A 13,758-nucleotide genomic window follows, 5' to 3' on the forward strand; every position below is an offset into this window, starting at 1 on the left:
GGACACAGGTATACAGAGATTGACCTACAGGTGCAGACTGAGACACAGGTGTACAGAGACTGACCTACAGGTGCAGACTGGGACACAGGTGCAGATCGGGACACAGGTATACAGAGGCTGGGACACAGGTGTACAGAGACTGACAAACAGGTGTCTCTGTCACCAAACTGTAGAGGGAAATGTCAGAAGAAACTGTTGTTCCTGGGTAGCTCAAGATCATAGTTCATAAGACAGAAAGTCTGACCTGTAAGACTCCACAGGCCACCCAGGGGCACACCAGGCACTAAGGCTACACACAGTCAGTCAGAAGAGGCCTTCAAGGATCTCCAACCCTGCTGAGCAGGGCTGATTTCTCACACAACCACAAACTGCTACCACCAAGCAACAAACGTATAGCTCCCAGCGAGTCCTCAGCAGCAGGTGACTGACACACTGCCCAAGCCATCTCTCTCACAGAGCACAAGGGGGTATTCCACACTCAAAGGACTTCACCCAGCAGAGTGCCAACAGAGGCTGGAAAACCCTCTGAAATCAACCCTCGAACAAAGTGGAGGAGGACCAAAGTGTGGGCAGGCCACAAGCAGTGTTTTCAAATGGCAGCCAGCAAAACGGTCTGCAAAGCAGGACATGCTGGTCCAATCTGATACTGTAGGGCAGGGACAGAGAGCAGCCCCACTCCCAGCAGCTCCAGAGTGGAGTCTCCTAGTGAACTCCAAGTCAAGGCCACAGAGAGGAAAGTGGGATAAGGGAGCTTATGGATTACCTCCAAAACCAAAAGGAACCCAGATGGTCAAGCTTGCTGCTTTGACCCAGACATCCACGGGGCAGGTGACAGGAACAAAAGAAAATGGACATGTCTGTGGCCCTGAAACACTAAAGAAGAGAGCCCACTTGTGATCCTCACTCTGGAGATGACACAGCTGTGTCACTTCCCCAGTGTCCCACCTGGCACACAACCATGGTGCCTCATGCCAGCCTGAGGGGCTCCCAGAACAGTGAGGGAGCCAGGAGACATTGTCAGCAGGGCCACATGCTCACTGACACCATGTTCTTAACCACACTGCTTCCAGAAGAGACCAGCAGCCAGGTGCATATACAAAGGCCAGGAGGTCACTACGGGGTTGGGGGACCACAAGGAATCATCTTCCTTGTCTCAATGCCTGATGACCTTCCAAAGGTATTCAGAGAAGCTGCCAGAGTCAGACCCCAGAAGCCCCAGCATCCCACAGGAAATGTAGCCAGGACACCTTGGTGACCATTTTCCTGTGCCCGCAGCCACACCCGATAAAGATATTAAGGTTACACATAACCAACCAGCACACATCTCATCTCACATAGGAACTCTCCACCAGCTACTAATCAGCCCCAGGAGGCTGTTTTCCAGTCCACACATGAGCCCCACAGAGGCAAAGGCCAGGACTTCTCAGGGTAAAGAGCTTGGTACAGTGGGAGGCTGGGATCTACACAGACTCACCTGACTTAGGCCCTCACATGCTCATCACCCACAACCTGCTACCTCTCATGTTTATAATAACTACAAAGCCCAATCTTCATCCCCTTCAACTACACAAACACCATGTGTGGGAAGAGATGTGACAAAAATCACAGAGAGCTGCAACAGGAGTGGCAGGGGGGCAGCTTCCATCACGGAGAGACGAGAGGACGGCTACCTGCTCTCTCTGGGACCAGAGAAGTCACATGTGAGATGAAAATACTTTTTAAATGCAGGAACTGAGAAATATAGCCTACTGTCAAAGACACAGCTTAGGGCCGGGCGGTGGTGGCGCACGCCTTTAATCCCAGCACTCAGGAGGCAGAGGCAGGCGGATCTCTGTGAGTTCGAGACCAGCCTGGTCTACAGAGCGAGTTCCAGGACAGGCTCCAAAGCCACAGAGAAACCCTGTCTTGAAAAACCAAAAAAAACAAAACAAAACAAAACACAGCTTAGGGGATCAGCTCAGGGACCCAAAATACAGGATGTGGGCAGTACAAGGAAAGACAGGCAGAACACAATGATGTGGGGGACTGGGAGAGAGAATGGCACTACCCAAGAGACATGGGAAGGAGTCAGGGAGACCCAGAAGACTGACTGGGATTCAGTAACGCAAATAGACAAGCCAGTCTAATCTCTTACATGGCACCATCACAGCTGCCCCTCAGTATCTATAAGGATGGGGGAGTCCTCCCGTGAAAACAAAATGCAGGTGTGCACACTTTGTACCTATAGGATGGAGGATTCCTCCCGTGAAAACAAACATGCAGGAGTACATACTCAATATGTATAAGGATGGGGGGATTCCTCCCGTGAAAACAAACATGTAGGAGTGCACACTCTGTATCTACAGGATGGGGGATTCCTTCCGTAAATACAAGCATGCAAGTCTATAGGGATGCGGGATTTCTCCTCTGAGAACAGACATGCAGGTGTGCACACACAGGATCTACAGGATGGGGGGATTCCTCCCGTGAAAACAAGCATGCAGGTGTGCATACTCTGGCAATCTGTACTACAATGTAAATAAGGGTAAACAGTTGCTACACTGGATTGCCTAGTGAATGAGTTAAAAAAAAAACAAAAAACAAAAAACAACAACAACAACAAAAAAAAACAAACCAAACTCTGCACCCCGGCAAGACTTTAGGACTAAGTACATGCCAGCAACATTGTAACATTTAAACCTTCAATCCATTGTTGACACCGGTATGCAGAACCCCGAGGCAGACAGAAGAGAGCTAAGGGAGCATGCTCACCCTACATGGCAGGCTTCAGTCTTTCCCTCAACCTTGCACAGTGAATAATGGCTGTTTACCATTCTGGGCCAATCCAAAGCAAAGAGAAATCTCTCCTCCACTCTTCTGCCTCAAACAAAACCACCTGGCCGGTCGGTCCACCATTCCACGTTTGTTTTGTTTTCTAGGAGACAGAGAGGAGATCTGAAACGGGAGTGAGCAGTGTCTGAAAGAACAGCTGTCAAAGGTCAAACCTAGACACAGACCTTCCTTGTTAGAAAGCAGGATGGTGTCCTTTGCCTGAAAAGTGGGGGTAAACTATCAAGGTGAGTCAAGAAGACGAACAGGAAGGCTAAAGACACACAGAAGCCGACCAACAACCCCTCTCCTTCATGAAAACCCAGGACCCCACTCCAGTTTGAGGCTCTCCCTGGGGCCACAGTGGCTTTGGAATCCTGTTGTGCAAAGGGCCCAGCTCTGCTTGCATGAGTGACATTCCAGGAGCTGGAATGAAGCCAAGGGGAGTTCTGGGTTCTGGTTCTGGAGCTGCCTTAAGTTCTTCAGTCAGTTCCTTCACCTGTGGGTGCAAAAGAACTGACTCATCTGGACAGCCAGAGGGCCTCGGGTGCCTGTGTGTGCGTGCACGCCTGTGTGTCTTTGTTTCTAAGCTGGTCTTGTGATGTAACCCTGGCTTTCCCTGAACTCTGCAGGCACCAGAGATCTTCCTGCCGCAGCCTCTAGAGAACTGGGGTAACAGGCTTGCACAGCCATGCCACAGACACCTGACTTTGCAGAATATTTCAAGCACAGAATTTGAGCTTGGGATCCATCACTTGGAATATAGAGATGTCACTGTCCACTAAGACACCAACTCCATCTCCTGTCAGGTTCCCGAAAGCTCCACATCAAGCCGTTTTCCCTTTTATTAGTAAGAAAGGACCACAGACGCAGCTTCTTATCAAGGCTCTTTCTAAGTTCTTGGCTACAAACATCTTCAAGCACTAAGCATTCTGCTAATTAAGGGCAATTAAAGACAAAGCTAGTTCAATGTTCTCTCTGGCTCAGTGCCCAGAGAGGAAGGGATGGGTGGAGGGTAGAAGGAATTCTGACCCAAGGGAAGGGTTGCAGGAAGGCACAGGAAGCTGCAGAGGCTCTGGGGCCCCACCACCCTCAAGGAGCTCTCCTCCCAGTTCCGGGCCTGCACCCAACACCCAGATTCCACAGGCCCTCCTACACACAGACACTATGTAGCAAAAAGCAGCCCATTACTGCCCAAAGCGCCTCCAGCCTTGGAAGTTTTGGGTCATAAGCTGCCCAAAACCAAGGGTGGAAGAGTCAATTTGTCCTACATCCAGCATAACACGGCAACAAGGCTCTGGCAACTGCTGTAGCTATCACGTTGATTCCTACAGAACAGGGTTTCCACATGTGTCACGCTCACAAATAACACAGGCCTGGTCAAAGGGGGAAACTTCATCCCTTCACTCAAACTTACGAAGACCAAAGACAGACGGGATGTATTTCTAGCACTTCTGTAAGTGTAAGCAGAACACCGGAGCACAGTACCCAACAGCACCGAGTACCATTTCAGACCCTTCCTTCCTTTACAATTACTGATCTTGATTCTCCCACAATAAAACAGACTTTTTTTTGGAAAGAATATCCCTGAGCGGCTGGCTCAGTCATTGAGAGCATCTGTTGCCCCTGAAGATGACCCCAGGTTCAGTTCCCAGCACCCAGCTCATAACACAGGCATAAATGTGGTATATATACATGCACACAAAACACTCATACACATAAAATAAAGTAAACAAATCTTTAAATTAATAAAAGTTTGTAAAAAAGGAAAATATCTGAAAGTTTGTGTACTGCATTAACATATTTATATTCAGCAATTGTTCAGACTTCACGTGGACAAAGAGAAGGGACCCAGTAGTTCTGGCAAAGAAAAGTAAGGTGACTTTGGTGTCCCTGAGTGAATACAGTAACTGATGACTACATCTTAAGGGAATATTTATTTATTTATTTATCTGAGACATGGTTTCTTAGTAACTATGGAGCCAGTCCTGAACTTGCTCTGTAGACCAGGCTGACCTCGACCTCAAGGAGATCTGCCTGCCTCTGCCTTGCGAGTGCTGGAATTAAAGATATGTGCCACCACCACCCAGCTAATTTTTTTTAATATATTATTATTTTATGTGTCTGGGAATTTTGCCTGCATGTATCCCTAAGCACCCATGCATGCCTGGTGCCTAAGGCCAGAGAGGGAGTCAGATCCCCTGGAACTGGAGTTACAAGTGGCTGTGAATGTCCACGTTGGTCCTGGGAACCAAACTCAGGTACTCTGCAAGAGCAGCCAGTGCTCTTAACCGCTGAGCCTTCTCCAGTTCTCAGGAACATTCTAAGTGAGCACGGTTATAGGTGGGTCACAATCTCACAGAACAAGCCCACCTCACATGAACTGATGGAGTAAGTTGAGTATCTACTTCCAAGAAACCATGCTGTGACTTCAAAAGTAGCAGCTTGTCAAAAGCAGGATGAAAAGCAGAGGGCATTGTGCAGTGATTATCAAACACAAACAGGAACTTCTGCAAGAAAATGTATCAGGGGCTGAAGGGGGCGGGGCAGAAAATGTGCTTGCTGCCAAGCCTGAGGGCCTGAATTCTATCCCTGGGACCCACAGGGAGGAGAAAACTGATTGTTACAAGTTGTTCTCTCTCTCTTTCTCTCTCTCTCTCTCACACACACACACACACACACACACACACACACACACACAAAACATCAACAACAAAAAGAAAATCAAGTAGAGCACAGAAAAAGGAGCTATTTGCCTCCTTTTCCAAAGGATAAGCTAAGCAGTTACGGAGCTGGAGCGTCCTTTAGCAGCAGAGTATTTGCTTAGCATGCTTGGGGCCCTCTGTTTCATCACTAGCACTTCCTCCCACCTGAAGCAGTGAGTAGCTGAACACGTATGTTTTCTTACTTAACTTTTTCATTTATTGCAGTGCTGCGATGGACCCACGGCCTTGTGAACAATAGGCGAGGGCTTTGTCGCTGAGGCACATCCCCAGCTTTTATTTTTTTAAAGATAAGGGTCTTAGGCTGGGCGATGGTGGCGTACACCTTAAATCCCAGCACTCGGAAGGCAGAGGCAGGTGGATCTCTGTGAGTTCGAGACCAGCCTGGTCTACAGAGCTAGTTCCAGGACAGGCTCCAAAGCCACAGAGAAACCCTGTCTCGAAAAACCAAAAAAAAAAAAAAAGATAGGGGTCTTACTACGTAAGTCCAAGCTGCTTTCCTTCTCTTTTTTTTCAGACAAGTTCTCACTATGTAGCCCAAGCTGGCCTTCAACCTGCAAACCTCCTGCTTTCATCAACTGCTGGAATTCGAGGTGTGCACTACAAGCAGTAACTCATACAGTAGTAGCTCACCATGTAACCTTGGCTAACCTCGAACTCAGAGATGCACATCCCTCCCAAGGGGTGAGATTACAAGCATGCAGCACCATTGCCCGGCACCGTTCCCGGCTTCCATTAGGACACTTTCACACAGGTAAAGCATCAGATTTTTCAAGTGCAGCAACACTGCTCCTTACCTGTCTGTGAGACCTAAGAACAAACACAAGTGGGCTCACCTGAGGTTCAACTTCCGTTCCTCATCGCTGCCAGCCTCCAACTGCGGAGAGAAAGAGAATGTAACCCTATAGACCTGCTACCGGCTCTGACAGCAGGCTCCCCCGGGTGCCGGGAAAAGATAAAGGCATGCAGGAAGGAGGCTGGCGTGTTCGTCACAGCCCTGCCCTCTCCTTGCCAACCTAATGTGTAGCCCCTGAGTCATTCCCACCACGTTTGCAGGTTCCCGAACGCTTAACCCCATTCTCTGAATGCTTACCGCCATTCTCCGAAAGCTTACCCCAATTCTTGCCACAGTCCCCTGACTAAACCTGAGGCTCTGCCACCCAACACATGCTTTCAGCCCTCAGCTCTCAGACACACTTGCCTCTTGAGTCTTATTTTGGTTTTGCTCTTAAGGGAAACAGGGCAATGATTTAAGGAAATCTATTTCTCTGTCAAGCCAGGCACTAGTAAGTCCAGCTTAAAAATCCATTCCAAAGTGGGGCCACACACCTGTCCTCCTAGCCACTAAACAGGCTGAGGCAGGGGCACTGCTTGAGCTGGGAATGAAGAGCAGCTCAGACAACCTAGCAGTAAGGCCTGTCCAAAAGGCTATTCTACAGAAGGTGGCCAGGCACTGAACTCTAAATTCATCCCCTAACCCCATCACTACTTCTTTTTGGAAGAAAACATAAAACGGGAAGAAAACACAAGGCTGCCCCAGAGGGACTTGTGTTCTTCAGGCATCCACGGAGTGGAAGAGAACCTGGGAGCTAGTGATGGTCAGGACTGACAGAAGGCTGACCGCGGACGAACAGATGATCCAGCCGGCGGCCAAGGACAACAGGAATCGGGTCTAGAGCTAAGGTAGGAAGGAAAATGGGCATCCAGGATATACAGCAAGAGGTGGCAACTTCAACCAAGAATGAGTATACCATAAGGCCCCAGCATCCGCCTTATATAAAGATTCTGTGTACGACTTCACAGATACACACACTGGGAATGGACCACATTAGCTCCTGGGCTGTAAGGGAGAAGAAGAAACGAGGGAAGGCTCACACACCACAGAGACAGAGGGAGGCAAATGAGCAGCAAACAACACATATAAGCATTTGTTCACCAGGGGCCACCCAGGCGATTTTGGAGGGTGCTACTGGCATCTAGTGGGGGGAAACACAGGATGCTGTGAAATGAGAAGGCTCTGGCCCTGAGTGTCAGTGTCAGCACAGAGGCTGAGAAACCCTGGCCCAGCCCAAGTGTCTGGAGGCCTGCCTACGCCTGGGCGGGGGGGGGGGGGGGGGGAACCCTGCACATTTGTCAAAAACACTCTAGGAAGGCTGCTGCAGCTATTCCTCCGCTCGCCTTGTTCTCACAAAGGAGTTCAGATAAGGTTAACAGGGAAACTACAAGCATGAGATAATTAAAGATCCAGAAGAAAGGAACGGTGGGGAAGACAAAATGAGAGGCCAGGATAGCTGTAAAGCCAAGGGCTGTGATTTCTCTTGGTTTCCCAGGCTTCACGGCTAGCCTTGCTGTGTCAGGAAACCACTATGTCCCTGACTCATAAGTGGCATTCTGATAAGTGGTGGCGATGGGGAGGGCGGGGGTTAGAGGATCCACAGCCATTTATTTCTCAGTTACCCTCTGAGGTTTTCCATTGAAAGGTGCCATAAGGTCAGGAATGCCAGAGAAGAGCCGGCGAAGACCATGATCCTTAAGATGCAATCCAGGCCTCTCAGACAAGCTGAGACAGAAGGAGCCAAGTGGAGGAAGGGCATGCCAGAGGCACAGCCAATCTGGACCCAGGTCTCCCAACTCAAGGCTCACCTGCTACCTACCTCCCTGCCTTGCTTCCAGCTTCTGCACATCTGGAAGGGAGCCTTGCCACCCAGGAACAACCCAGTCTCTTCTACATCATAGGAGACAAATGCATCACACACTAAAGTTAACAAAAAGCCGTCTGGGACTTTAGGGTTTGTTTGGATCATTTTCTGCTTGTATGTGTGTGTACTTGTGTGTGAGAGTGGTATGCGTTCACGTGTGTGTGATTGCAATGTATGTGTGTATACAGGTATGTGTACTGTGTGTGGATGCTGGAGACGATGTTGGTGTCTTCCACAGTGAGTCAGGGTCTTCTCACTGAACGGGTTCTTAGTCTCACTAGCCTGGCCATGGAGCCTGTTCTGGGGGTTTCCTGTCTCTACCTCTCACATCCCTGGGGTGCGCTGGCTCTTTCTCACATTTTCAGCATTTGACATTCCCCAGCCCTTTGGCTGAGCTTTGTTAACTGGTCATCGGAACTTGGTTTTAAAAAGCTGCCCTATATAGTTGGGCAGTGGTAGCAGACAACTTTAGTCCCAGCACTCGGGAGGCAGAGGCAGGTGGATCTCTGTGGGTTTGAGGCCAGCCTGGTCTACAGAGCTAGTTCCAGGACAGACAGGCATACAAAGAGAAACTCTATAATAACTTAATTTGTAGGCTGAGACAGAGCTGCAATCAGCTCAGCAGTTAAAAGAGGACCTGCTCTTCTAGAGGACCTAAAATCAGATGCCAGCAGCCCCATCAATAACTGTAGATTGTAGTAGACTCTCCCCCACACAGCTTGGATGAGGGGCAAAGGCACCTACAGGTGGTGACCCAGGAGGGTGGGTGCTGACAGCTTCGGGACTTAAGAGGTAATGGGGCATGATCTTGTATCTACTAAAACTGAATTAGGTAATTACAGTTCACAAACCCCTGTAACCCAAGCTCCACAGGATCCAAAGACCTCTTCTGGTCTCTGTGGGCATCTGCACTCAGGTGCACACAAAGACAGATAGACACAGACACACACACAATGTAAAATAAAACAATTTTTTTTTGAAAACAAAACAAAACATGGTCTGAGGATGTAGTACAGTAGCTGGAACACACAGGACTCTGGTTCAACACTTAGCACTAAAAGTATAATAAAACAATGATAATGTGCTAATAAATTTCCAGAAAAAACTTTACCCTTCATGTAATGGATACGAACACATGACACAACCCGAGTAAAGCCTGAAACCACTGTGCTGAGAGAGAAAGGCGAGACAAAGGCAACACTCCATACACCAAACGGGCAAAGGTAGAGAAAGTAGAAGAGGAAGGGGCTTCCTGGAGTGGGGCCGCTGACCCAGGAGGGTGGGGTGCTGATAGCTTCTGAACTTAGCGGTGATGGGGCATGGTCTGAGTCAACTAAACTGAATTTACTTCCCAAAAGTAAATTCACGAGCTGTGAATTACATCTCAACTTAAAAAAAATAAAAATAAAAAGATTTAAAATCTAAAAACGTGTCTACAGCAGGAACAGGAAGTGATCAGGTGTTAAGTTACCAAAAACAATATGGAAGTTGGTCAGAAATCCAGGCTGAAAGCCAAGTGTGGAGGGCACGTCTAAAATGCCAGCACCTGGGCGGCAAAGGCAGGCGGCCAATGCCAAGTTTGGGTCCAGGTTTGTCTATATAGTACCAGGCCAACCAGAGCTCCGTGGTGAGACAGGAGGAGGGAGAGAGGAAGGAAGAGAAATTTAGACTGCGAAGCCTGTACTGTCTCTCTGGAGCCACACTCTTCCCTACGTTCCTGAAGTTCTGTAGGAAGAACATGAGTACTCTGTAAACTGATGTAGGAGAGCCGAGCTGTGTGGGAAGTCTCTACTACAATCTAACTTCTCAACTGCCCTGCCTAATTGTGTGCAAAAAAAGAAAAGAGGCAACCAGAACCTTCAGCCTGTAGATAAAACTCAAGAGCCTCAGACAGAAGGGACCCTGGAGGCTTAACCTCACAGTCGCTCAGCAAATGTGCCTGCCAGTCCCGGCAAGACAAGACCAAACCGGACACAGGGCTGTTGAGACAGAGGTTCATGCAGGCACACACAACCAGGGGACAGGGCCCAGATTCCAGAGGCAACTTCCTGGGCCTGCATGGCTAGTCCAAGCACAGCGGGCCGTCCCTTGCAGCAGTCTAGGTCTTCGGGGGTTTACTCAGAGGCCTCAGGCTCATGGCAGGGGTGGGGGGAACGGGCTGGGGCAGTGCACTCTAGGGCAGGCCGTCCTGGGGACCGGGGCACGACGGTCTCCATCAACCCCGACTCTCAGCAGCATAGAACCCAGGCCTGGAGCCCACCCTGTGACCGCGAACCTACAGCCTTTCCTGGTGCCTGGAGCGCTAGCAGCACCCGCCGTCCTCCCGCCCCCCGCGCGACCCCGACCTCGCGCATGCTCAGTCACCGGGATGAGAGACGCCCGCACCCCAAGGGCGGACGCGCCTCCGCTTCACACCTTGCGGAAGGGCGCGGCCGGGCTCACCTCGCTGTTGCTGGCGGAGGACGATGCGGCGCTGGGTGTGGGAGAGCGCTGCAGGGTCACCAGGGCCATCGCGGCGCGGGCCCGGCCCCGGGCCTCCAGCAGCCGGCCGGCAGCCGCGCCGGGCCCCCCCCTCCTCCTGCCTCCCTCCCGCGTCCGCCCCCGCCCCCGCGTCCGCCCGGCCCGCAGCACGCAGGCAGTGATGCGCATGCGCCTGTGGCCGGCCTGGGGCGGGCCCCTCCGCGCGGTCACGTCCACCCGCGCGCGCCCCCGCGAAGGCTGCAGCAGTGCAGCCCTGGCCACACATCCGAGGCCCGCTCGCCCACAACGTGGGAAAACTGAGGCCCGGGAGGCTCGCAGAACCAAGGCTTTGTAAAACAGCACCCGTTTATTCTTTCAGAAAACTTATTCCGCTGCTCCTACTAAGTGCGAGGCGTCGAGGATCCAGAAGCCAATTAACGTGTCCTCCGGGACTGTTAAATCCGTTTGTAGATCTACTTTTCATGGGCTTGGGGTGTAGCCCAGTAGGAGGGTACCCAGCTCACTCAAGGTCCCGGATTCCAGCCCCAGCAGCTTCCAGGGGCTGATCTAATCTTTGAATTCCTTCTGGTGTCTAGAAACCCAGCCAGCGGTGGGGTGAGAAAAGGCTTCTCTCTATGGAGTAGTACTTGCTGGAAGGCAGGGATTAACCGAGGAAGATGGACGCCATCGGGCAGGGAACCGTGGCTCACCAGAGGCCCGTTCAGGGAGGGCAACAGGGAGCAGTAGGCACATTGAATTGGGTTTGGAAAGGTCGCCAGTGGACCTGTGGAACCATGAGATGAGAGAATGCAGGGTGAAATGCATTCACAGCGCCTGTAAAGGGTTGAAGGACTCCAGCAAGGTGGTACTGGGCGACTTGGTAGCAACTTCTCTTACCTGGACCTCTGTGTGGTGCCCAGACCTTACTGATCATAGGACTCCAATCCCACTCCTCCACCTGGGGTTTAATAGCTCCACCTTCCTCCTCAATTCGCAAGCTGAAACCTGGGGATATGAAACAGTCCCGGACCTTTAAAAGGGCTGTCTTCCTTCTTAAATTTTTATTTATTATTATCATTGTGTGTGTGTGCTATGCGTGTGAACAAGGGCATGCCACGACTTTCTGTAAAAGTTAGAAGACAGCTCTGTGAAGCCAGTCACCTTTATTTGGGTTCCAGGAATCAAATTCAGGTAGTCAGCCTGGGTGAGCAGGCTCCATTTCCTCGGCCCCCACAATGTCTAAGGAGCTCTCAGTGGACTGAAGTAGGGATCACACTGCAGTGTAAGAGAGCCTCCAGTTGCTCACTCCTAAAAGTCACCTGTTAGGTTTATAAAGACCCAAGAGTGGCCCCAGTGTCTACCTGCTCTGTCAACACCAAGTGTCCTCTGAGGTTTCAGAATGCAGCTATACCACAACAGAGGGCAATGTATACATTTTGCCTGGGAACTTGGCCCACAAGTTTTTTTTTTTTAATTTATTTATTTATTAAAGATTTCTGTCTCTTCCCCCCCCCCACCGCCACCCATTTCCCTCCCCCTCCCCCAACCAAGTCCCCCTCCCTCGGGTGGTCCTTGGACTTCCCACAGGGCAGGGAACCCTGATGGCCCACAAGTTTTTTAGCATTAAGTGAAATAGGTTTTAATGGTAACAGCTCTCAACCGGGCTTGCCTGTTTGGAGCTGTGCTTTGACTGATGGCCATGCATGGTCTCGGAGGTGATCCAATAAACAAGGGATATCTTCTCAGCCATGAGTGAGAATCAGCCACAGGCTCCTGAGACTACCCAGTGTCCACGCTTCTACATCTGCAGCGGGTATGCTTTCTTTATGATTATTCTGTGTTCTCAAAATTCAAATATTTGGGGATTCCCCAGAGAAGACAGAGCCTAGGCTGCCTTAGAGGTGGTGTGCTAGCTGGTTATGTCAACTTGACATGAACTAAAGTCATCCGAGCAGAGGGAACCTCAACTGAGAAAAATATGCCTCCGAAAGGTTTGACTGTACAAAAGCCAGTAGAGAATTTTCTTAATCAGTGTTAGGTGTGAGAAAGCCCAGCCCACTGTGGGTGGTGCCATCCCCGGGCTATTGGTTCTGGGTTCCATTAAAAAAAAAAAAAGCAGGCAGAGCAAGCCGTGGGGAACAAGCCAGTAAGCAGCACCCCTCCATGAACAGCGATGTGGAAGTGTAAGCTAATAACCCTTTCCTCCCCAGCTTGCTCTCGGTCATGGTGTTTCATCACAGCAACAGAAACCTTGACAAAAAGGAGTATCTGGAATTTTTTTCAGTCCCTTCTCAGGACCAGTTCTGATGCTCTATACCACTATACGTATACCACTGCCACTGGTCCCTACACCCATTCCCGTCTATAGGACTAAAATCCTTGCCCTGGTCTTGCTACCTCGTCCTACCACAGAACCCCTCTCAAGTTCAGCCCCACCCCTTCTCACTTCCTCCCTTCAGCTAAAAGGTTCCTGTCCCACAGTTAGGCACCACCTCCCCAGAGCCTGCCCTGCCCCCAGTGTCCTTTCCAGGAGGACACAGCCCTACTCCACCCCCACCCCTGCCGCAGCCCCAGCCAGCGTCGCCTTTACATCTGCATCCAACACCCTGTATCTCAGGCCATTGAACCAGGAACATCCATAAAAAAGGTCTCAGGGAGGAAGCTGGAATTGGGCTGGAGGGCAGTGAGGAGCTACCAAATACTTAAGGACATATTCCCACAAATCCAGTGACAGTTACTATTGTGCTTTGTCGTTATTGTCATTGGCGTGTGTGTGTGCTCAGAAGAGGGCATCACATACTCTGGAGCTGGAGTTACAGGCAGTTGCCAGCTGCCCAGCTCTGGTCCTCTGCAAGAGCAGCAAGCAGTCTTAATGGCTGAGCCATCTCCCCAGCCCTGAGATTGCATTCTAGGATAGCAACATTAATATATAAATCTGCAAGGAACAAAATAGCAAAACTTAAAAACACAGGATCAACACCAAGTTTGTGATTTTTTTTTCCATCCCAGGCTCCTCTATGCTCAGCAAGGCACTTTATTGATTTGATTCTGTTTTCAATTAAAAGTTT

The 13,758-nt window shown here is 50.3% G+C and overlaps 1 protein-coding gene across 1 annotated transcript in view; it reads right to left on the bottom strand.

Moving 5' to 3' along the window:
* Ssh1 (slingshot protein phosphatase 1) overlaps positions 1–10,792 on the bottom strand; it is a 49,056-nt gene extending 38,264 nt beyond the window's left edge. Inside the window, exons 1-2 of the mRNA XM_005344250.3 lie at positions 10,673–10,792; positions 6,368–6,408 (exon numbers count right to left, since the gene is read on the bottom strand). Coding sequence (XP_005344307.1) covers positions 6,368–6,408; positions 10,673–10,741 — 110 coding nt within the window. The 5' untranslated portion in view covers positions 10,742–10,792. The remainder of the gene's footprint in view (positions 1–6,367; positions 6,409–10,672) is intronic.
* Between the last annotated feature and the right edge of the window lie 2,966 nt (positions 10,793–13,758).

Source organism: Microtus ochrogaster, chromosome 2 (genome assembly GCF_000317375.1).
Source record: "Microtus ochrogaster isolate Prairie Vole_2 chromosome 2, MicOch1.0, whole genome shotgun sequence".
Taxonomy (NCBI): domain Eukaryota; kingdom Metazoa; phylum Chordata; class Mammalia; order Rodentia; family Cricetidae; genus Microtus; species Microtus ochrogaster.